Genomic DNA, 25,560 nt, shown 5'->3' with positions numbered 1-25,560 from the left:
ATATCTTCATCACACACTTCTATTGTTGTTGCAGATTTTTACCTTGCAATCGTACTTGGCTAATCATTTTCAAGTACTGCTGCTCTTTATTGCAAATATGCTTGTGTCAAATAAATAAACAATGGGACTCGGCCATGAGTGGCGTGTTGATTAATATTGATGAAATGTTACATGTTATGCTATATATTTGTGGTTTATCTTTTCGCAATAAAAATAAACAGGAAAATTTCGGTAACCAGTTAGACTGAGAACCTTCATTTTATTGGTCTGTATTTTCAGTCCAATTCTACTTGCCTACTGTAAATCTAGAGCTATTTAGCCAAGGTCCATGATTCGGTGAGAGAAGGAAAAGATCGCCATGTTTGAGGAAAGATATTACGGTCCATTGAAGCCATCTACATCTTCCGGACAAGGTAGTGTGAAAAATGTCATCGATAACAAGAAGAAATAATATCAACGACAAAGTGCAACCTTGGCGACTCGACTTTCGACTAGAAATTCCTTTGAGATTTTATCTCGATGTAGTATGATTCTCTAGAATACCCACCCACTCCCTGTTGCTATTATTAATATTGTGGAGCTTATGATTCTACCCAATTCTCCAGTCTGATTCCTCTGAAACTGGGCTTAGTATACAGCAAAGTGTTCGACACTCGAAAAAGTTGATGTTCATCGTCATTCCAAAGCCAAATATCTCGGTTGATGTACCGCGTACTTGGCTTGATGACCCCGATTATAAAATGTAGGAAGATGAGACAATCGTTTGATGAACCATGTGTTCATAAGTACAAGGTCATGGGAGTCCGCAAAATCGATTATACGCTCGGCACTCTCATTGCGCGCTCTAAACCCCTTTCCCCCATGGCACCTATTATCGTCTGCCTTTTCACCGACATGACCATTTAGGTCGCCGGCAATGATGATAAAGTCGTCAGCGGACACGTTGCAGACTTTTTCACCGAGAAGTTGCCAGAAGGCATCTTTCTCGGTGGGTTGACCTGCCTGTTGGTGAAGAAGTGCATAGTGCGATCAGCTGATATAATAGTGAGCTTCATTAGCCGATCATTAAATCGTTCGACTTCTTTAATGGGATCACGGAAACCCTCTGAGACGGTTCTGGGCTACCAAAATAGAGAAGTTTATAGCCATTTTTACCGCGTTCGCGTTCAATGTCGCAGCTTTTGGCACCAGACCATCGGGTTTCTTGTAGAGCGCATCAATCAATCAATGCTCCTTTTCCGAAGGGCTTTCGTGAGTTCCTCGCTCTTTCCAGTTAGGGTGCCAATGTTTCGCGTGCAGACACGTATTTGTTTTGTTCGGACTAATTTACTTACGTCCTGACGCCGTCCATGCGTTAAAAACCCTTGCTAATTCCGGACGCCGTTGCATTTTTCCCAGCCTCGTTACTCGATCCGATCATCTTGTTTCTAACAACATTGGATGCTAGAGAGACCAGGCAGGATTTAACATAGTGGAATAACTCCAACTATACTTTATTTATCTCTTTCCCTGATCTCAGCATTGTATTTTTGTATTACTGAGGATAGTACAAAGTACGTTACCTCAAACCCTCCTCCTTTACCTGGGCATACGATGTTAATAGCATGGCGGAATTGTTTGTAGAGCGTTCTGTATCAATGGAAATTTCAGATATAGTGTAGAAGGATGTTTTTTATGAGCAATTACACGCAATTCAGGAGAGGTTTCCTAAAGGTGATATTAAGATCGTGATGAGCGTTCTGAATGCCAAGGTGGGCTTTGACAACAAGTTGTCCGGACATACTATATGATAGAAATACACGATTTTGACAACCCTAAAATTTGTGTATTTCTGCAGTTTCCACCGCCTCGTCATTGGTGGCATATTGTTCGAGCACAAAGTCGATATAAGGTCAAGTTTCAATTGATCGACACCGCACGAGCAACTAGATTGAGCACTTTGCGATCAGTAGTAGATTTAGTTGTTGTCTCCTGGATGTGTGTAACAAAAGAGAGTTGCAACCCCTCAAGTTCAACATTGACCACTTGTATGATTCAGTCGTCATTCGGCAGCTAAAACAATCCTCAAGCGTATAAGAGACATCTCGAAGGCTTCATGGACAGCGAGCATTCTTGTTTTTGCTTTGGAACCTCCTGTGTGTCCTCCAACAACACCCTACGGATCAATTTAGAACAGTGCACGGAGTTTAGATCATCGCTGCACCTGCTTTTCGTCGATTTCAAGAGTTAGACTGAAGATAAACACCAACAAAAACAAAACCAACATGGAAAATGACCTCCGTTGTTACTTGAAGGATACAAGTCTTCTTCAGCCTGATATTATTTCGAACAAAGATCTTGGTCGGCGCACAAGCCATTTATTCGTGGGTGATGTGATCAAAAGATGGAAGTGACAATTAATGGGTCACACATTAATGAGGGGCGACAATTCCATTGTTAGCTACGCCATGCGGTGGAACCCACTCTAAACAAATGCGCGATGAGTTAGTCGCTCCTAGAGTGCTTGATGCAGGACAATACAGGAGGAGTTCAGGCATCTCGGGAAGTCCTTGCGGAAGTTGAAACGCATCTCAACGGACTGTGTACGATGACACGTAGCCGTGGTTGCTGCGCTAGGCTTCATTAAGAGTTGAATGGCTACCACAAAATCGAATAAGCGTCAGCATATGACGAAGAGCATCATTATTTTTCCACGGTACATCATCCTGATACATGAAAGTCCTGGGGGTTTAACGTGAGTACCTGCCTAATAGGCATAATCCCACGGTCCTCTTCGGACACGGATTGATTTTAGGACCACAATCAGGGCCCCGCCATGACTGGCACAGCGGTACCAGTTTATACTGAGTGCAGGCTCAGCATTCATACCAGTGGATGCAAGGCCTATCTAACACCTCTGTCGCAACTAAGGGGTACGGCACCCGAGTTGTACAGCGCAACTCCACACTTGAGCTCCGAGGAGCTCTGCCCGCGATGTAGGCATAGCCACAACCACCGTGCAACTCTCACTAGGGGGCCAACCGCAAATAACCGGGCGAGAACACATCCTCCAGGAATTCTCCTGGAGTATATGCTCTCAGAGGGCCGTCCCGGTTTGCATGGTACCAGATAACTTCCGGTGAGGCTTCGTGGTCAAAGCCACTTCAGATGAGTCCCTTGCAGACTACCCTCTTTTTCTTCTTTCCAATAGAAAAATAAAAGATACGCCCAAAATGGCAAACGACCGAAACAATACACTAGATGGTGAGCTGAGAGACTCTGGACACTTGATGAGACATATAGCCGAGAAAAACGGTTGATCAAGACCAGTTAATCCCGCTACTGAATCAGACAAAGACTAAAGAAGGAAGAAGCAACCGTTTTCTATATGTCTAAATATTTCTATTATATACGAATGTAGCAGCAGAATTGCAGCATTGTTTCAAAACTGTAAAATTTATCATAACCCGTTAATCCTAAGCCTTTTTTTTCCATTACAATTTATGCATTTCATCAATGTAGAAATAGTTGAAAGAGACTAGAAGAAAATCTTCATCTCTAAAATATTCTTAAAGATCTTCTTATATGCCTGCAAAGGTGTTTATTTTTTAAACGAAAATGAAAATGAACCAAGAAAATATACTTTGCTATTCGCTGGTGTTTTATTTGGTCTTGTATATACCGATATTTCCGAAACACTTAAATGTTATGCGTGTACTCACCATTGCGCTTTTCGCGTCTCTATATGCATTAATGCGAGTATATTCTAGCTAATTCTAATTGCAAAACTAAACTAGTGATTTTTATATTCTAGTTCGATCTACAAAATTGCTTTCGAATGAGATTAAGTAAGGCTGCATTACAACTAGCTACGTTCGAATTAAGTGTATTGTTCATGAGCTTCAGTAGGTAACCCATAGATACCCCTTGACTAACTCCTATAAATTAAAGTTTGAAATTTGAAATTTCAGCATTCATTTGCGAAGTGGTAGATCACAATTGATTGCACTCAAGTTGGAAAAACTATAAGAGATGTGAGGACGTTAGCGGTATACGTCCTCACATTTCTGATATTTTTAAGAACAAATCATAAATATTAGCAATAGGAGATTTCTGCAGCATTAAAAAAATACTTTCACGACAAGGTAGCATTACTGGAAACAGGAGGAATAAGAATGCTTTCCCAATTCCCTTCAGACCTCACACGAAGAAGACTTTTAAATTTTTTAAACGGGCGCGTTAGTGGAAAAAACTATATGTGAATGTTTGGGATGTCTTTCGCCTTACATGCCAATGGAATTTATGAATAAGGTCCGCGGTTGCTAAACATATCTTGAAGGAAGTGAACGATGTTAGGAGACTAATTTCCTACGAGAGTCTCCACATCTCGTCACTAATTATTATTAACTTTAAAATTATTAACAAGAACTTTGCCAAAAAAGTGTTCGGCACAACGTTTTTTCGCACTACCTTTAGGAACAAAGTGGCTTGACTAAATAGAGAGAACTATAAATCAATCAATAACGAATGCGTGAATACCAGAGTAAGGTGTCAAAGAATTATCGCATTAAAATATACGGATTTATGAATGTATTGAACAAGCCAACCTCTGCACATCAAAAGTGTTAAACAAGAGCAAGGCCTGATCTTCGTCTAATCCCATTCATAAGACAGAAATGGATACAAAATGCGAGACAATAAAATGTTGATCCAATGTAAAAGTACCAGAAAAAGCGGAAAAACCCGGTACAATGTTCAAAATGTCTTCTGTTTCATACATTCTATTCAAAATATATAGGGCTCTGGCCAGACACATTCGACCTGCGGATGTATATAACAAAAAATTTATCCTAACAATCCTCGTATGGTAAATGTCCTTCTATTTTCTGTATAAATTTTATATAAGTTGTAAGAAAAGTTAAGGAGTTTCAAGTCTCTAGCTCAACCCGAAGTGTATCAAAAATACAACTGAAATCAGAAAAGGTCTGGTTGGCCCCATGCATCCAGCGGAGGGTTAAGAATAATAAGTGTAAAATTGATAGACCAGTAGCTTACTCCAAACTACTACTAGCAACTTCCCCCTTTCATCAGTACAAAGCTACCTTAGCTACGCATTGCTAAACGTAGTTTTGTACTGATGAAGGGAGTAAGTTGCTCCCGAAATATATATCTACACTGTTAAAATAAAAATTGTAGTTTCGAGTAAGCTATTGGTCTATCAATTTTAGGTTTGACTACAAATAGAAGACAATATATAACCTCTTACTAATAAGTCGCCAAGAACCGATGGAGTTACAGCTAAATTGGTTAAATTTGGGGGTGACCAACTATATTAAGTGGTTCATCAGCTTAAACATGATGACTGGCAACTATACATAAAAAGGGGGATATCAGTCAGCGCAGAGGTATAGAGGTATTACGTTGCTGAGTACCATCTCTAAGATATTCTCTGCTATCCTGCTGGTCGAATAATTTCATAGCTCGCGATGAAAAGTGGTATTTCACGATTTCCTTTTTCGACTTCAAGGTCGTCTACGATAGCATAGCCAGGGTAAAAATCCACATGGTCATGAGAGAATTCGGTATCCTGACTACATTGATGGGAAAACTACCCGAGACGTACAAACTGCCTTCATCCAGATCGAGCAGGCGGCCATTGGGGCGAGATCTTGGGCTGCACATCAATGAAGGCAAAACAAAATATATGGTGGCAACGTCAGCACCGAAAACGAATCAACCAACAACATCAAACCGCCCTGGTTAAACAGGAAGAATAAGGATAGGAGAATACAACTTTGAGACCGTTGATAATTTCTCCTATCTAGGGTCAAAAATCACAACCGGTAACAATTACGATGATGAAATCCGCGCACGGTTGTTGTCAGCCAACAGAGTCTATTTCAGCTTACAAGGACTGTTTCGCTCGAAACGTCTCACCATAGGGTCAAAGCTCTTACTGTACAAGACAATGATCTTGCCAGTCCTCATGTATTCCTCGGAAACTTGGGTTCTTAGCAAGAAAAATTACGAACTCTTGGCCGCGTTCGAGAGAAGAATCCTCCGAAGAATTTTTGGCCCCCTACATGAGGATGGACGATTCCGTAGCCTACACAATGACAAAATCTATGAGCGATACCATGACCGTCCGGTTGTGGATAAAATCCGGCTCAATAGGTTACGGTGGGCGGGTCACTTAATTCGTATGGATGAGGATGATCAAGCCCGGAAAGTCTATAAGGGCAATATCTATGGTAGAAAAAGAAGACAAGGTAGACCCTGCCTAAGATGGAGCGATGGCGTCATACAGCTTTTAGGGATATCGAACCGGGATCTCTGGAGTTCCTTATTAAGGCAGGCCTAGACCGGATACTGGTTGTTGCGCCGTTGATGATGATGATGATGATGACTACATTGATAAGACTAACTAGGCTGATTCTGATCATTGTGCGAAGCCAGATAAAAGCAGCTCGACCACTCTTCACACATTTCAAAATTAATAACGTTCAAAGGCAAGGGATAGTATCATTTTTAACCTGGGACTGGAAAAAGTGTAATGCCATATAGGATTACGATGGTCAAAAAATGATCCTCAGTGGCCGAAGGCGACCGCAGGTGGAAAGCTTTGTCTGCAAATATTGAAGGTCAGTCGAAATGTGCCTCAACGCCTCTGTGCTAGTCAAGCTCGGGAATTTTAGAGGGTTTTATGAGCAAGTCGATCCCTTGCGTGTCATTATATCAAAATGTACGTGTTCTTTCCGTACGTGGGACCACACCGGATTCTGAAAAAGTAAATGAACAGGGGGATTCGCGCGACTCTACCCAAACACCACCTGAGCTAAGCTGGGAATTTTGGTATAATGACACGTGAGGCATCGAAAAGGACTCTCCACATTCTCGAAGCTGACTGGCACAGAGGCGTGCAAGCACATGTCGATGGAGCATTTCGATTTAGCTTCAATATTTGCGGGTGGATCTTCACGGTCATTTTGCCATCTTTTTTGATTTTTTGGATAGTTCTCCCTTCATGGTCGTCTCCCGCCACTTAGGATGGTCTGTAGGCTGTCGTCAACCTCGTATTTGTCATTACAAAAGTGATCCGTGATGCTGTTGTAAATGTTGTTACTGCGAGAGGAACTACACTCTACAAGTCCATCGAATTACTGATTTATGCTGACGATATTGGAACATGGGAAGAACAACGCGAGGAGTACATATATACTGCCTTTATCTAAATCGAGCAAAGGCGAATGGTGCGAGATCTTGGGCTGCTTATTAATGCATGGTGGCAACGGCAGCACCGAAAACGGAAGTCAACTATAAGCAATAAAGATAGGAAGATACAATTTTGAAACCGTTGATAATTTCTCCTATCTAAGGTGGAAAATCACAACCGATAACACGTACGACGATGAAACCCGCGCACAGTTGGTGGCAGTCAGCAGAGCGTATTTCGCTTTATGGAAGCTATTCGGCTCGAAATGTCTCACTATAGGACAAAGTTCTTACTGTTTAAGACAGTGATCCTGCAAGTCGTCATGTATTTCTCGGAGAATTGGGTTCTTAACAAGCAAAATTGCGAACTCTTAATTGCGTTCGAGAGAAGAATTCTTCATTTGGAATTCCTTACAAAGGTAGGCCTAGACTGGGTGCCGACTGTTGAGGGTAGATGACTTCGAATAAAGTGATTACAGTGATTACATCAATTGTATTTTTGTGAGCTTCTTGTTTGCCCGATTTAAAAAAATAAAAATAAATTATTTAAAACAACATTCTGCATACAATATCGATATTATGAAAGCCAGATGTTCCCTGGTTCAAGGCGTTTTACAATCTATATAATTTGGTTCCCGAAATATCGACGCAGAATAAAAAAAACAACGGTGACTTCCAATTAATTAAAAGAAGCTATTTTTTATTTCCTTGATTCAATCTGTTTTACGCAGGTTAGACACGATGGGGGAGAATTGATTGAATTCGTGTGAACCCATTGGCTGAGATACTTCCTTTAATGATGTTGCATGTGCCATCGTTGTAATAAAAAGTTGCTTCAGCGGGAGAACCTTATTCAGATGGCGAGCTCTATTGCGGACAAGAGAAGCAGCTAGACCTTAAATCAAGTTGGTCACTTGCGTAAAGAAAAAGATGGACAAACGGAACTATGTACATACGAGTTCAGATTCTAAATTAAGTACTAAACGAAACCTTATTGCCGCCCAGAGCCCTAACATTCGGAATGACTGAAAATTTATTCGAAGTAGAACATGACGTCAAACTGGAGATTGAGTGTTATTCGCTTTTTCAGGCTGAGTTACTGTCGGATAGTCCTAAGTTTATAAAATTAGCTTTTGGCTCGAGGTGAATTTTCTCTATAGACAGCGCCATCTTATTTGTGACAATAGTTGCTCAGTTTTATCCAGGTGGTTTGAGAATGTGATTAGAATGAACCCAAACCGACCTACCTCAGGTTTGAGCGCATAATACCTCAGTCCAGTGAGATTAACTTAGTTTTGGTTCATATATTTAATAGAACAAATGTGGATCTTTGAGTCGCTGATTCCTTTGGCGTCCAAAATTCATTAATTGTCGTTCATTGAGCAGTGAACATTGTTTTGACAGTTCTATTCTTCAAGCCGAAAGTGTCTGGTTGGTTTTTGGTGCCCAGCATTTTGCCTACAGTCATGACTTTCCTTACAAACGTACTTTTGAAGAAAGTCAAAAGCAAGTAAGTTGTGTTAGTTACAAATTCTGCTTCTCAGTCAACATTTACCGAAAACTGGCAAAATACTAACTCTAAATTTATTTAACCTAGAAAAGTCATGGTTCTGATGGAGAGTGTGGTAAGCGGTCACCAGTTTAATTTGATTCGGGAACGTTTAGCAGATAAAATTGAAGTTATTCGTTTTGATCCCTATAGTAAGTACCCTTGGGGTTAAGGACACTCAATGTTTGCTAATAAATTGGATTTTTACAGTCCAGAAGGAGTCAATCTACCGCGAAAGAAAGCGAATCCGAAGTATGAAGTGAAGAAATCAAAGGTACCCGTTTTGTTTTAAGTAGTCTTGGTTGTAAAGTATTAAATACGATTTTTAAATAAACAAAATCGAAAGCTAATTTGAGAGTTTCCATGAATCCGATGTATATTGTGTGGGGGAAGTTAAGGATTTATAAGTGAAAATATAGGGATAGGGACGTAGCTGTACAGGTTCCTCTTACCCCTATATTCGCTAGACTAATGTCTCTCGATCTCCTCAATTCTTCCGTAATCTAAGGTAGGGACAATTAGTCTAGACAAGATATATCCAGCACGACCCTGGTTTACAGAATTGGAAGCATCTTGTTACGTTGAGAGTACCTAGCGCTATTGACGCAGCGGAGACGGGGCGATGACATGGTGGCCTTGCGGCGGACCACCCCAATATGTTTGCCCGCTGCTGTTTCGAATATAATGGGGGAATCCTAAGCACATGGGAGGACTGAAACTTCCATCTTCGTTCTGCTACATTTATTACTTTCCATAGGTAATTCAAATGTAATGCAAATATAATATTTAAAAAATAAAGGGCTGAATAGGCAAATATATTTTATAAAAGATGTTTATGTAAAATGCAATTAAAAAAAGCGACTATTGACAGTTACCACCGAAGCAGAGGATCCTCATGCCTTTTCAAAATGGACTCCGGTAAGTATTTATTCATCTCCAGTATACCTATGGTTATCAGATTTCGGATCATTAAACGCGCAACATCGGCGTAAAATTCTGACCAATTGGATTCCGATTGTAATGAGGTGGACGTGGATATTGACGGTTCCCGTCCGGTGGGGCTTACTTATAGAGTAACTATTATTTTGCCAATTTCTTCTCTTAAAGCCAAATAAGCTCTCTCGAAGCTCTAGGGATTACCAAATCCCTTTTTAAGGATTTCTGTGAAACAAAACCTTTTTAAAATTGATTCAATGTCTGTCTGTCCGTCTGTCTGTTTGTCATACCCGATTTACTCCGAAACTGCTGGACCGATTGCTACGAACATACGGTCTGTCCCTTTACCTGTTGCGAGTGACGCGATTTTGTGTTGAGTTTCAAGCGGAGCTTTCCATACAGAATATGGTCATGTGGAGTATCAAATGAAAGGATTCGATTAGTACTTTCCGAAACTGATTCTTTCTGACATCAGATGAAACACAGGGGAGTGGGGGCTCAAAATATATGACCCAAAAAGTGGAACAGGTCTCGTTCTTAGAACATATCCAACCGAAAAATCTGAACAAAATCACAGTGATGCATCTACATATACAAAATCTAGGCCTCAAAATACATCCCGTTCCGATATAGTACGAGTATGTATGTATGCTTTCGTGCACAGAGTAAAGTGCAAATGCGTCATGCAGGTACATTTTGCCTACAATATTTATGTCTTTAATTTGTCTGTACATACGCATATTTTGTTCACGAATTCTTAGCTATGTACGAATGGAAAAACATGCATACAGAGTTGCTCAAATAAGATTTTTAATCCTGAAGGGCTAAGCTCGCAATAATATTCTTTTAAGCTGAGATTTAAGTCGTTTAAAGATTTAACGCAAGTTGTTTCAGCTATGGATTTTTATATGTGTTTCTCCATAATTCTGCAATATATTATGACTTTAAATGTGGATAAATAATTTTCCGTTACTTTGTAAAATATATACAGCCTTTTCGATAATAATTAGTCGACAGCTGAAAGACCTAGGTGAGTCCTAACGAGGGAAATAGTTGCAATGACGGCATTCTTCATCCTCAGCATTCTCTCCAACATATCGTAAGTGGAGTTTCAACGCGCTGCTACGTCCTGCTTCGGTTTTATTTGCTGAAGACTCATTTTTTGTTGTTCCTCCTACGGAAGTATTCTGCTATACTTTTATAATAATAATAATCGTTGGCACAACAATCCATATTGGATCAGGGCCTTGAAGTGTGTTAGAGCACTTCATTCAAGACCGTTACGATACACTACAGAATACTGTAGGAGGCAATGTGGTCAGCATTACGCTCGCCCGAGATTATTACCCTGATTTAACTCAGGTACTCATTCACAGCTGAGTCGACTGGTATCCGACGTCAAATCACGATACAAATCCCACTGCCGCCAGCGAGATTTGAACCGTAACCTTCCGTACGACAGCCTTGTGCTCTAACCACTCAGCTATCCGGACCACTATACTTTTACCTTTCCAAATTTTGAAGAGATTTTCGCAATATTGGCCTGAACTACTAAATTCAAGGTATGTGTGAAACAGCTGGTAGAGCGGCACCCTGGTAAACGAACAGCTCCTCGCATATTCGCTGCGTTATCGCTAACTACCGCAGTGATAATATGTGCAATATTCTATTGCAAAGATTTTTCTTTTAAAAATTCCGACAAGTTCAAGCTTGTGTGGTTTTCATGGAATTCAATACATCCTAACATCACCCAGCATAATTTGCTTGTTTCGCCATGTACATAATGAGCCGTAATTGCTATATATCCATCGTTACTTATGTCCATGAATCCGTTGTAATGCATACAGCTAATGTTTTGGAAATTTGTTTTCTCGAACGATTTGATTTATCCAGCAGGATGTTCAAATTACCGTCCGATCTGATTACTTTCCCGTATCATGAAGATTTTTGAACGCATTCTTGACATTCGCGAAATCGTTGAAATAACCGTGAATCAAGCCGGATTTGTCGAAAACTGCGGAACTACTGACGCAATACACGCTGCGCGGTTACTCATGGAGAAACGTCGTGAGAAGCATCGCATTGCTTTTCTGGATCTAGAGAAAGCGTTTGACCGTGTACCACACGAAGTCATCTGGTATGCTTTACGACAACACTTAGTACCAGAAGAACTCGTGCGCTGGGTTCAATTGCTCTACCACGATCCGAAAAGTAAAGTTCGAAGTATGGCGGGTGTATCAAAACTGCTTCGTGTCTCTATTGGTGTTCATCAAGGAAGCGCCCTCTTACCACTCCTCTTTGTTCTTGTTATGGACACCGTCACACGGGGTATCCAACGTTCAGCGTCTTACACACTGCTTTATGCAGATGATGTTTTCCTAGCACCTGGTAGCAAAAATTATCTCGAGCAACTTGTCCAAAAATGGAATGATCGCCTCATGCAACACGGTCTCAGATTGAATCTAAACAAAACTGAATTTTTGACGACACAATGAAACAGGCACAATCACTGTCAGCGGCAGTGATCTGCCCAGAACTGAGCGATTTAAATACCTTGGGTCAACGCTATCAGCCAATGGAGAACTGCGTTTTGAAATTGCTTTACGCATTAACGTAAGATGGATGGAGTGGCGTTCCACAACTGGTGTTTTTTGTGATCGACGTATCAACGAACGTCTCAAATCGAAAATTTACCGCAATGTTGTCCATCCTGTCGCTCTCTATGGTTCTGAGTGTTGGCCAACTATAAAAGACAATGAACGGAGTCTTGCGGTAATGGAAACGAATACGTTACGTTGGACTAGTGGCGTGGTACGTTTTGATTACATCCGAAATGAGGATATCCGCGATAGTTATGGGGTTGCACCAATCGTGGAAAAGTAGCGAGAGAGGCGTCTTTAATGGTATGGTCACGCAATTCGTGCTAACGAGAATTCACTTGCCAAGATTGGTCTGAACATCGAAGTCGATGGTAAACGACCAAAAGGCAGGCCTAAACAACGGTGGCTTGATACGCTGGATGCGGATTTAAAAGCCTCGAGATTGCACCCAGATCAGGCATTCGATAGAGCCAAATGACGAAACCGATCACGATGAGCCGACCCCGCTTGTGAAAGGGACAACGGCTGAAGAAAAAGAACATTAAAGAACCAAATAAAAAGATTATTAATTCATAAAAGTATATTAAATCACGAAAGTATTATATATTGAATCACAAAACCATCCGGTATGTCGAAAAAATAGAATGAAATTACCAACGAAATAATTATATTTTATTACTGGACATTCTAAAACCAGCCATTATAGTCGACAAAGATGCATAGTGAAACTTACCTGTTACCCCAGAACTAATATGAATTACGGATAGACTATACATATGCACCATAAACAAGGATGTCACCTTAGATAAGAAACGTGAAGTGCCATAGATAATACCCTCACAACTTTTGAGCAGCACATATCATAAAAGACAAGCACTGTATTGATCTCGGTTGCCTTGCTTAACCCTTCATTTGGTCTAGCACCAGCAACATACACACATCAATCAGCAGTCGAACGATAACAATACAGATCAATTTTACTTAAAGCAAAGAATCTGCATTCTCTTGCACTCGAAATAATTTTTCTAGCCGAAAACGAGCCAAAAGCCAGTGTAAACCCGGCACAAAATCGACCCAAAGCAGCCAAGAAAACAAGTAATGGTTACAACGAAAACAGATTCACAGGCGATGCTCGGCGTTGGCATCAGCTCGGCACTTGACAAATGCTGCCGCCACTTTTGCTATGAAGAGGGGTGGGGGCTTTCTCATTTGACATTACATTGCAAATCATTACTTTTCAGAGAAGTAATATCATCATTTTTGTCATGCGATGATGATGGTGATACGGTAATGCAAGGTAATGCGCTGATGGTAGGTGATGCTAGGTAGTTGTAATGTTTGATGATGTTTTGATCCTTGTTCGTTGAAGGTAATATGATATTACACTTTAAGCTAATATCACTTTTGTAATACAGTATTTCCTTGTTAATTGAGCCAGCAAAATTTCACTAATTTCAACCCTCTTAAGCGGGGAACGCAATTACGGAAATCCCGGTTAATTGCGTACCTAACGCAATTACGGAAATCCTGGTTAATTGCGTACCTGACGCAATTATGGAAATCCTCGTTAATTGCGTGTCTAACGCAATAAACAACATTTTCAATAAGGTCACTGGATTTGAAGTAAACTCACTTCTTTACTACCTGTGTTTTATTTTATTTTATGAAAAAAATTAACATAAACAAAAAGGAAAGAAATCCAATAACAAATCATTAATTTTACACTAAAAAATTTAAAAACTCAAAGACATAAAAATTCATATTAAATAAAGGAACTCAAAAATCACAGAAATGGATATGAAGATTTAATAAAATAAAGGAGAATGCGTCAAAAATTTCATTCTGAGGAAGGAGTTTCTTTAAAATAATCAGTAATTTTCGACTGAGTAATTTTATAGTTTTTATAAACATATTCCTCAATGTTTTCCAGCTTCTGTATGAACTCATTTTGAGGCAATAAAAACTTTCGGACGGTTGTTAGGGAATTTAGCACATTCGGAAGACTAGGAATTTCATCCTCTGCATCACTATCGGAGTAGTCTTCATTGTCTTCCTTTTCCAATGAAATTTATTTAACTATCTCTTCATCTGTAAGTTGTCCACAGCACACCAAATTGTCGTCACAACGGATGTAGTTGGTTGTCGAATTCATCCCCTGATAAGTCACTGATGGTTTCCGTGATATCCTCCTGCTCATTTTCTGCAGATGGTGCTGCGTCACATTCGGAAATGAATTTAGCCTGAAAGTATAATACTTAGCTAATTCAAACACACAACTTACTGAAATTATTTACCTTTTGGAAACACCTTGTTATAGACAATGGTCTGACTAACCACCAAGCATGTTTAATTATATGCAATGCATTAAAAATATTTATAGATTTCGCAAATTGTCCAATAGTCTTTCCACTTTCAATAGCAGAAATCTGTTTTCGTATTATAATTTGCCTATAATACGCTTTAAAAGAGTGTATTATCCCTTGATCCAATGGTTGGATCAAGGAGGTAGCATTGGCCGGTAGATACTGAATATTAATGTTTTTCAGAATTTTTGTTGTTTTGTGAGATGCAGCATTATCCACGAACAGAATAATCTTACGGTTTTGTTTGGCCATCTCCTCGTCTAGAGAGATTAGAATACTTTCCCAGATTTCCCTCGTCATCCACGCTTTTTGATGGGGATAGTATTTAAGAGGCACAATTTTATTTTTCGGATTTTTCGGTTTACCTATGATAGTTACTTTTTTATAATCACCGGTGGCATTACATATGAAAAGCAAAGTTAAACGATCTTTTGACGATTTAAATCCATTATTATGACTTTCTTTTCTGCTTAGGGTTGATACCGGTAAAGCTTTAAAAAACAGACCACTCTCGTCGGCGTTAAATATATCTGATGATTTGTAGCCTTCAATCAAATTCGGGAAAAGTGTGATGAAATTATTTGCACTTTCCGAATCGGCAGATGCAGCTCCTCCATGAATTTTTTTCAAGGATATTCCCCCACGTTTCTGCCAGCGCCACAGTTCTTGTTCAATGTCACAGCAAACTGTTTTGATTTTTCCAAAATCATATTTGTTGAAATGATTGCACCCGATGCTCTCATTTGATCAAACCAAATTGAAACAGCTCGGTCAACATCGTAACATGCACCATTTCTAATTCGCTTGCTTGACAGGTTATGCATTTTGGAGTTTTCTAAAATGTGTTTTTCATTTTGGATAATTCTATTGATCGTGAGCATTTGTATTTGACACACACTTCCTTTTTGGTTTTTTCCTTACACTTGATTTCCTTAATGATTTGCATCTTTTGTTTTAAAGATAAGGTTACGTGTCTATTAGGACTCATTCGTTTCTGAAAAATATGCAAAGTTTTGCACTTTAAATATTATCACCATGTGTACATTTCTTAAATGCGTACCTACTTTAGATTTTTCCGTTATTTCACAAGAAATTTAAACACTTAACTTGCTTTATGAACTTGCAGAACCTTTATAAACGCTGGAAGCTTAAGTGACACATTTGACAGAAAGAAAACAACATTTCAGTGATGCCATATACATTTGTTGGGTTTTCTGTATTACAACTAATATTCATTTAAGTCTATTACGATTTCTTCAACCAATTTTTAGCTGTGCATTAAAACCGGGAAATTTTACATGTACATTTGTACGAAAATCTAAAAATGGTCGCGCAGTTAAAGGGGAAACGCAATAAAAAGGGATGCATTTAAGCGGGAAGACATGTGGACATTTTCTTAGGGACAAAAATTTGCTCTTACTTTTAATGCAATAAAAAGGGAAAATCAATTAAAAGGGACGCAATTAACCGAGAAATACTGTATTACATACATCATCTACCCATCTCTACTCAAAAGAAGTTGATTTCTGTTACTTCAATTATTTCTATGCTTCTTTTGATTGTACGGGGTACATGTATATGTGATTTATTACAACATTAATGCTCAAGTTGGGAATATATTTTTATATGTGTTTGTGGGGTGTCCCTTGCCTTGAGGCTGTAGTGCAACTCAGTTAATGGTTTCAATGAATTCATTCCTTGTACGAAGTTCGGATCCGTAACAGATTCAGACAGCAGAAAACCATATTGTCCCAAATCTATCAGAGCTGGATTGACTTCAGCGATACTTCCCATACAAGCCGCCCCGGGTTAGCTCTCCAGACACTTGCTCAGTGTGCCACTGATATTCCCGGGGTAAACATTTCTAACGATCAATTTCGATGAGATAAAGCACTGGCCGCACGCGAAGTCTCGAAGTGTGACTGTGATTCAGAGCTTGCGAATTTGCCTCGATCTGGAAATGTTGCTACTCCGCGGCACAACAAATCTAATCAGTTTTCATGTCCGAGAACGACTTGTTCTCCTCGTCTGTGAGCGTCCTAACTGTGTCTCCTTGTCAAAAATCTGCAAGCCATTTCGAGCGGCCAAACGGGGTAGTGTCACCACACAGATAAAAATTCTTCTTCTGCAGCTGAAGTTCGAAGACTTAAATTTGAATTTTTAAACTCCGAATGTGGGCCAGAAAAATTCATCGATGTAAGAATCTCTGACACGAACGTCATCACACAGCAATATAATGAATTTTTGACTTGTTTGTTGAACTTCAGTGTCAAAAACGATTCTGGTTTATTATTTTTATTAGTAATAAACTATAATAACCAAATACGAACTAAATCGATCAGCAGCCCTATTCGGAATTCCATTTCGGGGCCTCGTTGTACACCGATCTTTCGTAATTTTTTTGGGACCTGCGGTTTAGGAATGTAGAAACCGTTTGAAATCTTTTTCTAGATTCAATACGGTAGAAGTGCTGTGGGTAGATAGTTACTAAGGCGTAGGGGAAATTGAAATCTAGGATCATCATCATCATCAACGGCGCAACAACCGGTATCCGGTCTAGGCCTGCCTTAATAAGGAACTCCAGATATCCCGGTTTTGCGCCGAGGTCCACCAAAATCCACGATATCCCTAAAAGCTGTCTGGCATCCTGGCCTACGCCATCGCTCCATCTTAGGCAGGGTCTGCCTCGTCTTCTTTTTCTACCATAGATATTGCCCTTATAGACTTTCCGGGTGGGATCATCCTCATCCATACGGATTAAGTGACCCGCCCACCGTAACCTATTGAGCCGGATTTTATCCACAACCGGACGGTCATAGATTTCGTCATTGTGTAGGCTACGATATCGTCCATCCTCAAGTAGGGGGCCAAAAATTCTTCGGAGGATTCTTCTCCCGAACGAGTTCGTAATTTTTCTTGCTAAGAACCCAAGTTTCCGAGGAATACATGAGGACTGGCAAGATCATTGTCCTGTACAGTAAGAGCTTTGACCCTATGGTGATAGATAGGAGATAGATAGATAGCAGAAATTGTCAACGGTCTCAAAGTTGTATTCTCCTGTTCTTTTTCTTCCTGTTTGACAAGTGCGGTTTGATGAAAGCTAGGATGCTTTAGTAAAAGAGTTTTCCTCGCCCCCTCCCGATAGCAATTGGAGTGTTAGTAGTATTGGCGCATCTAAGTTTTCCTGTCAGAACTAAACAACCACACTGCATTTCATCCGAAAAGCAGGAAGACTTTAGAATTGTTGTCCATTCTGACTGGTCATAACTCCCTAGTGGGGCATTTGCTCAGAATAGGAATTCTACAAGATGATACATGTTCATCCTGTAGTGCGGAAGTGGATTCCACGGAAAATTTCCGTTGTGAGTGCTCCACCTAAAGGGGCATCAAACTTCAGATTTTTGATGCTGATGTACGCCAGCTGTAGTGGGTAGCTTCTCATCGTCAGTCGCCAGTCTTAAGGGGGTATCCCGTGTGTCGGGTCCGCGGAATAGAATTTTTTTTCTGGCATCAATTATATCTAGATATAGTGTAGAATATATGGGCAAAGTGATTTTTTGATATTCGGAGTCGTTCGGAATTATAGTGTTTTACACGTAATAAGTCACATGCCAGATTTATGTCGATCGCCGTAACAAAGCGGGTATTTATCAGTCCGAATGACATTCGAACGACTTCACTTAAAAGACAAGAATTGAAGTCACGGCTGTACATGTGTTTCTTGAAGAAACCTAAGGTTTATAGATTAGGTATAGCAAATTAATGGTCAGTTAAGGTTTTATAACTAAAAATCGCATTCTACTTTTCAAATGCGTTTTTCTCGAAACTTCATGTTGAAAATCGGTTGCCACCATAGCCCAAAATCTATCCAAAGAAATTCTTTGAAATTTTCACGACTGATTCAGAACACATTTCTACGGTCCGCAAACTAGGATAATTGCGATTCATTCAGTGGTTTTTTTTATTCAATAAAGAAACCTTAAAAAACTTCAAAATTCCCAAAAAACAGTTTAACACGGCGCCAAAAATTTAGTTTTTAATATTTCCTAATAATCCTAGTTTGCGGACTGTAGTTAGGTCTTGACATTAAAATGCCGTTTACTTTTTTCTCTAAGGTGATCACAGCGCCCTCTAGCGTGGCAGCAGAGAAACACTTTTTTTTGGAGATGGGTGTATAAGTTGCTTTGTATTTCAATAACGAACAATGCTATCGTAGTGGAAAAATTACTACGCATGCTTAAGATATTAATAAATCTATGGTGAAAAATTCGTATTTGGATCTTTATCCAGTTCTTCACAAAAAAATTTCTAAAAACAGCGAAAAAAAAAACGGCCTTCACACGGGATGACCCCCTTAATGGATACATTGGCCGAGTCGCCGACAGTTTGATCGAGAAACATACAAGACTCTTCAACGACAGGCGGGTTTATTCTTTGCTGCTTCCAAAAAGAACATTAATTCTGTATTGTAAATAAATAAGTTATAGGAAAAAGTATGTTACCACTACACTAGTAGTCGTAATTGAGCATGCATGCGTCTGCAATAATAAGAAAAACAGTTCGATCTATTTTTTTTTTATTTAATCATTTATATTTTCTTCACATATAGTTTTTTCTATATTTGTAAGTAGAATATAATAATTTAAATACATTTTTAGATTCAGTTCCTCACAGTAACTTTATGAATAAGACTTTCATGTTCAATCGTTCAATCATACATTTGCATTCACCAATGAATCAATTCGATAAATAACCGTCGTTCATCCTTTCGTGTTATTCTGTACTATTTGTGGGATGTAATGGATCTGATGCTAAAGTGAACTAAATAATGTGTTTGCTTGCTGTCGGTAGTAACTCTTTTTCAAATATATCGCATTTAACTTGCTTTCTTGTAGGTAAATTGGAGATCAGATTTCCATCGAAATTTTGATCTGGTCTCGGCTAACAAATTCCAATGTGGCTTGTATTCTGCAAACCGAGTACGTTTTGCAGTTTGTCTTGTTGTACATAATATGCTCTAAACTCCCGTTTCATCAATTGAATCTTCTGAAACATTCACCGTTGATGATTTCGTTTCAAATGGAACATACAAATTTGAATTTTAAAAAGTCGACACTAGTAAAAACTTGAGAATTTGGCACAAATTGAAAAAAACGATCAATGAGGGTAGTCCAGAAAATAAGTTGGTTCCTCAAAGACTACCTACGTGAATGATCTATTTAAAATTAGGGTTTGTAGATGACTACATACATACTTCTATATATATTGTTTCTTATATCGACACTTAAATTTTGAAAGGCCAATTCGCGATACACTTGAATGTGTACTTAGATTCCTTACTCTCGAGGTAAATACATAGGACTTGAATGAAAACCAGAAGGAACAAAGAACCAACACATACAATTGAATAATTCAATGATTATATTTTATGTGTGTATACTTCATTTTGAAATTTCAATGAACGCTACTTACTCCTAATCTTCCTTGTTATTTTTAGAGAGGGAATTGACAAATGGTTCGCTGTCGTTTGAATTGAACGCAGGAATAATTTCAAAGTGCTTCAGAATTGATGAATGCTCCTTGATTTTCTTACAAACGCAAACATAGCAAATAATTGAACGATATTTTTGAAATATGCATTTGAAGCTGGTATATCTACTGCCTTCGGTATGTGTTGACTAGACATTGGGTTACGTCCTTTTTAACTGAAACTAGACATGACAGTTTTCTTAACAGAATCTGAAAGTGTTTTTTCCGATACCAGAAACGAATCTGCTTTGCTGCTTCAACGGGTTTCTGACTTGGCATTAAAACAATTCAGAACAAATCCAAATCAATTCCTCAATCTTTCGTAGAAACGAAGTTTGTAAACAAAATAACAAATAGTGTGCACCCAATTTTCGTATCCAATTATTTCTTCTACGCTTAGTGTGGAGAAATGTACATATTCCTCGACTTAATAAAATATATATCACGTTCAAATAGTTAAAATTTTGATTTCTATTTTAAAATTTTCCTAAAGACAACAATCGTAACTTTGGTTTTTCATTTCAGATGAAATCTTCGATACTATTCATTGTACATTTGTAAATTCCATTCATTTTCAAAATGACTTTCACGAAATAAGGACCCGAAAAGCATCTCCCAAGAACAAGTCGTCAACTTACGTGTAATCGTTATTTTTCATAGTTTTCAGTTGCTCAATTCTTTCAGAATTCATTTTGTAATTAAGTGTAAATGTGAAATAAATTAGGAATAAGTTATTAATTAAACAAATCGCTCATAAATATATGTATATGTACGAATATGGAATTTCACTTGACGTGGATGTATTTTCTTAAACTCTCTAATAAATCTACGCGTTATATTTAATATTCGTTTGCAATTCCGTCGAGGTCAAGTTCTATGTTCTCTTGTTTGCTTGTTCTTGAACGTTTTCATTTATAGTTTCTCTGTAAATATAATTTCTAACATATTTTTTAAATAGTATTGTATCACGCATGATCATTTTCTCTTGATTTTTTTTATATTTTCATTACCTTATGGATTAATGATTTGGTTTTTTTACATTTCATATGTTGTCATTACCTTCACTAAACTTAGTGCTGCCATCGCATGATATCGAGTTTTGTTTTGTTTAGGCGAAAAATTCTCGTTTTCCTGACATGCTGTAGGCTGCTTCCTCCATTTTGTACATTTCAATAAGCTGCAGGGGTTTTCATAAGTTAATTTCATTGAAGTTAAGTTTTGATCGAAATTAAAACAAAACAGTAACTATGTTCAACTAAACATTTGGTAAGCGTTGAATTAAAAAAAAATTCATTGCAAGTTAGTATTCAAACAAAAAGTTATCAAATTATGTCTTCGGCAAGCAAAATTAAATATCTGCATTCATCTCTCTCTGAGGTGGTTGATAAATATTGGGCTAGGATTTTTTTGAAAAATATGTAGGAATTTTTAAAGTCAGGAAGGAAAATTAAAAAGAGTTTTTGATTTTCGAAAAAAATTCCAATAATTGATGACATTTGAGAGTGTTGAAGAAATGGGTTGAATATTTAGTTAAGTACGGTCTGTTCTACACCGATAGTGAACCTGCTGAGAGATAGAAGTCAAACTGTTTTTAGGGCCGCTATTCTTAATCATCTTGATGACATGTCCGGCGTAGGCGGGATTAAGAAAACCCATTCAATGCTGTTATAAAAATTATCACGCCTCGGAAAAATCCCACTTCAGTCGACGCGATTTGATGATCGGCTGATGAAGCCTGTAACATACCTGCCGATGCGGGCCATCTTAATAATTATGTGAGTCAAAAGGCAGACAGCAGAAGCTATGGAGGAAAGGATTTGAAATATGCAATGAGGGTGGCGAGCGTATTGTGGATTTTATGGAGACTCACGTGAACACATTAAGAACGTCGAAGAAACGTAATAATAATAATCGTTGGCGCAACGATCCATTTGGATCAGGGCCTTAAAGTGTGTTAGAGTACTGCATCCAAGACCGTAACGGTACACTAAGCACAAGGGATCTCTCTCCGGACAACATTGTCGAAGAGATGATGAGGAGTGCTGACAGGTGGAACCGTGTTGCAATTACATTCGGGTCCGTCTCGTTGCTAAGAAGATAGAGCTCGACTGGTGGAGTTGCCGGGTAGCAGGGGGTTCCCTGAACTGACAGTTCCCTTCCTCCTGTCCCCTCTCATTGGTGAAAGGAATTCCCTGATTTGAAGGCTCCGCAAGGCGGGAGAGTTCGGGGATTACTCCGAAGTAATGTGACAAACGGTTCCAAGCTAGCTCTCTGACGATGCGGAGTTGTTTAGTTGGTAGTCTGACAACGTACTGAACCGGGAGTCCAACACTGTGTGCGTAAATGCATTCACCTACCCTACCCAAAAAAAAACGATACACTAAAGGATTATAGCACCCTATAGGAGGCAATGTGGTCAACATTGCGCTCGCCCGAGGTTATTACCCTGATGTGACTCAGGTACTCATCCACACCTGAGTCGACTGGTATCATCCGACGTAAAATCACGATGCAAATCCCACTGCCACCAGTGAGATTTCAACAGCCACCTTCCGTATGACAGCCTTGGGCTCTAACCACGCAGCTATCCGGAAACGTAGAATCAAATTAAAAACGCGATATATAAAGCCCGCCAAGCTTTGTAAGTTTCAACTAAAGAAATACCTGATTTTGGAATGACATGTTCACATGAAGATCCGTGGAAAGAAACGTCTCTATCATAAGTTTGTCGTCGACAGAACGTTGGCCAATCGGTAAATTCACAGGAGCGAGAGAATCGCAACGAATAGGGAACACTTCCAGCAGATTTCAACAGAAGATTTTGTTCATCCTTCGTTTCCACAAGCACTGCCGATATTTGGTCAGCACTGCAGAAATCGAGGAATCAATTATATGGATGAAATCCGGAAAAGCAACAGGACCATGATTTTGATTGATGTGAATGCTGCTAATGTTAATCTGGTTTTATTTGTGTCCAAGTTTTTGTTTTCAGTTTATGGTCAAGAACTGATACCGACGTTTGAGTCTTCAACGAAAGTTTATAATTTAGTGATTTTTTCGTGTTTCATGCCATTAAAGAGGTCAGCCAAACATTTCTGCTTTTTGAAAAGGGAGTGCCGTAGGTGAAGTTGTTGGAATTAAATGCAGCGAAAGATGATGCGGTGATTGGGTTTAACTTCACCGCAAGCGTCGCCGCAGTCCGTGGTTGAGGCACCTATCCTGGCCAGGAGGAATTTATTGAAGGTGTGGTTGGTGAAAATCGGTTAATTAATTTCCGAGTTTCAGATTCTAGCGTGGAGGACCAGGACTTGGTTGGAATTTGTGGGACGATATATACGTTGGTAGAGGTTTGTTGATACTCCTCATTCCAGACATTCATGGTCTTCTTAGTGATTATTTTTAGTCTGTTGCTCCAGGACGGGAGGAGGTATGTGGGTGTACCAGCTACGATAGTTTTTTTGGCAGTCTCATTGATAGGAACTCCCCAGTGCGCCGGTAGTCAAATTAGCTGAACTTTGTCAAGGTGGGAATCCTCAAAAATGGTATGAACTTCTGAAATAGTAGGTGAGTATTTGAGATACGAATTGCAAATATGATGGCGGCTAACTCAGCAATTTGGCCTTCCATCCAAACTGCAAACTGCAAACTCACCAAGATTGAAGAGTAAACATTCCCCTGACATGGAGAACACAACAGCGCCGCCTGCAGAATCATCCGAGGGTGCTGTATTAGTGCCAATTTGATGCAAGCCATAATTTTCGAGTTCATCAAATCGGCTACATTGTGCTCAAATTTGGGGTCGAATGGGCTTGAGGGTAATGCTGTGTTCCAGTGTGGTTCGGGTTCTGGGGGTGTTCCTTCAAGTTTGATCTGACCAAAATTGCATGCGTCGGGGTGGATTTGGCGAGTCCTGCATAATTTCGCAGTTGAGAGGCTGTAAAATTGTCCAGATTTGGTCCGATTAATCTCCGTATAGAGCATTAAGCTTGGGGTGCAGCCCACTTCTGATACCGAACACTGTTCGCAGCGTGTTGGTTGCAGATGTGCATTTCTTAGAAAAACATAAAAATGAAGTGGTTATCGTTTTGCCAAGGAATTTGATATGGCTGGTTTGTGAGCTCAGTTCATCCCTAATCCTGATGTTGACCAATCTCATGGTACTGGGCTTGTCGATGTTAATGTAAAACATTTCTGCTGGCTTAGCTCAACCTTTCCGTAGGCGTTTTCGAAGTCAAAAGAAGTGGCTGATACATGCATTTTTTCTATTTTCCGAAGTTTTGTGTAACAGAAGTTCATTTAGACATGTTCTTGTGAATTTATGCTTCCTGTAAGCAGAGTTTTGGTTTGGCAAATACTCAAAATCTCTCAAAATCCTCCGGTCTCTAACTATTGCATTGGCTATTTTGGCAAATACGTTGATTAGCGAAATTGGTCTGAATTTGCAGACATCCTTGGGATTGTTCGTTTTTGCGATTGATACTACAGAAATAATTCTCTATTCAAGTGGCACCGATTTCTGCACCCAAGGACAGTTTAAAGACTCTACAGCCATGTTCAAGACTCAATCAGGCTGCGCAACATGCTATATTTGATCCCATCCACCCTTGGAGTTGATGTGGCTGTGTTTTGAGAGCACTTTGATCAGATGTGGCCATAGTTGGTTGAGATGGGGATAACCACGACGGTAGGTGGTATTGAGCCCTTAGCAGATCATGGTGTTTTATGTTGTATCCGTCATTCCATGAGATTTTTGGTTAAGTATCCTGCGAGAAGTTCCAGATTCGTCGGATGAGGGCCCAAACCCCTGAGAGATTGGAGGATCGGCTTATTTCCCCAATTTTGGCGCTTCAATGCTGACGGTTGGCGTCGCGAAAAGTGACATTCCGTACTTTCGCGTGTAGGCATGAGGTGATATTTTTTATTTCTGTGGGAAGTGTTATGTTTTGTAGGTGGATCTGACCTTTGGATAGCAAAAGTGGTTGATTGGGCTGTGGTGGTTGCCGCTGACTGAAGTAGTCGCAAATTTCTGCCAATATCACTATTTATTTATTTATTTTTTCGTAGACTTTGTATAATATGTTGGAGAATCCGCTCCGTTTGCTGCTTTCACTGGAATAGTTAATTTTATCTGCCGTTTTGCGGGAAAGATGGAAGCTGGATTTAAATTCTTGATTATTCAATTTCTTTGCAATTGTACTAATTGCTTTTAACATCCCATTTAACAACTTTTGATAGTCAGAGACTATCTGATCGCTCGGTTATAGGTGGGGGTCCCGGTGGCATTGTTCTCAAGGAGTGTTTTCCTCTGACAATGTTGTTAATGTTCTCTTGTGGGTTTCTGATGGGTAAGGACTTCTTTTTGGTGAAAAACAGGAAAGTTTTTTCTAAATAT

At 39.4% G+C, this 25,560-nt stretch overlaps 3 protein-coding genes across 7 annotated transcripts in view; 1 reads left to right on the top strand and 2 right to left on the bottom strand.

The window, feature by feature from the left end:
- The first annotated feature begins 8,544 nt into the window (after nucleotides 1-8,544).
- LOC119655415 (39S ribosomal protein L33, mitochondrial) lies at nucleotides 8,545-9,090 on the top strand. Its single transcript, XM_038061301.1, has 3 exons — nucleotides 8,545-8,701; nucleotides 8,789-8,892; nucleotides 8,951-9,090. Exons 1-3 carry the CDS (start codon nucleotides 8,658-8,660, stop codon nucleotides 9,001-9,003), a joined length of 201 nt encoding a protein of 66 aa, XP_037917229.1. The 5' UTR covers nucleotides 8,545-8,657; the 3' UTR covers nucleotides 9,004-9,090.
- Nucleotides 9,091-14,396: 5,306 nt separating this feature from the next.
- LOC119653939 (tigger transposable element-derived protein 6-like) lies at nucleotides 14,397-15,432 on the bottom strand. The gene is made up of 3 exons (XM_038059098.1): nucleotides 15,393-15,432; nucleotides 14,571-15,325; nucleotides 14,397-14,516 (listed from the first exon to the last, which is right to left on the bottom strand). The coding sequence occupies exons 1-3, from the start codon at nucleotides 15,430-15,432 to the stop codon at nucleotides 14,397-14,399; spliced, it is 915 nt and encodes a 304-aa protein (XP_037915026.1).
- A 3,766-nt stretch (nucleotides 15,433-19,198) lies between these two features.
- The window catches only part of LOC119655752 (1-phosphatidylinositol 4,5-bisphosphate phosphodiesterase), a 317,000-nt gene continuing 310,638 nt past the window's right edge, over nucleotides 19,199-25,560 (bottom strand). For all 5 annotated transcript variants that reach the window (XM_038061808.1, XM_038061805.1, XM_038061809.1 and 2 more), the window contains one exon: nucleotides 19,199-21,345. In XM_038061808.1, coding sequence (XP_037917736.1) covers nucleotides 21,277-21,345 — 69 coding nt within the window. In that variant the 3' untranslated portion in view covers nucleotides 19,199-21,276. The remainder of the gene's footprint in view (nucleotides 21,346-25,560) is intronic.

The sequence above is a fragment of the Hermetia illucens genome, chromosome 4 (assembly GCF_905115235.1).
Source record: "Hermetia illucens chromosome 4, iHerIll2.2.curated.20191125, whole genome shotgun sequence".
Lineage (NCBI taxonomy): Eukaryota > Metazoa > Arthropoda > Insecta > Diptera > Stratiomyidae > Hermetia > Hermetia illucens.
This window is presented reverse-complemented; position numbering and strand designations above follow the sequence as displayed.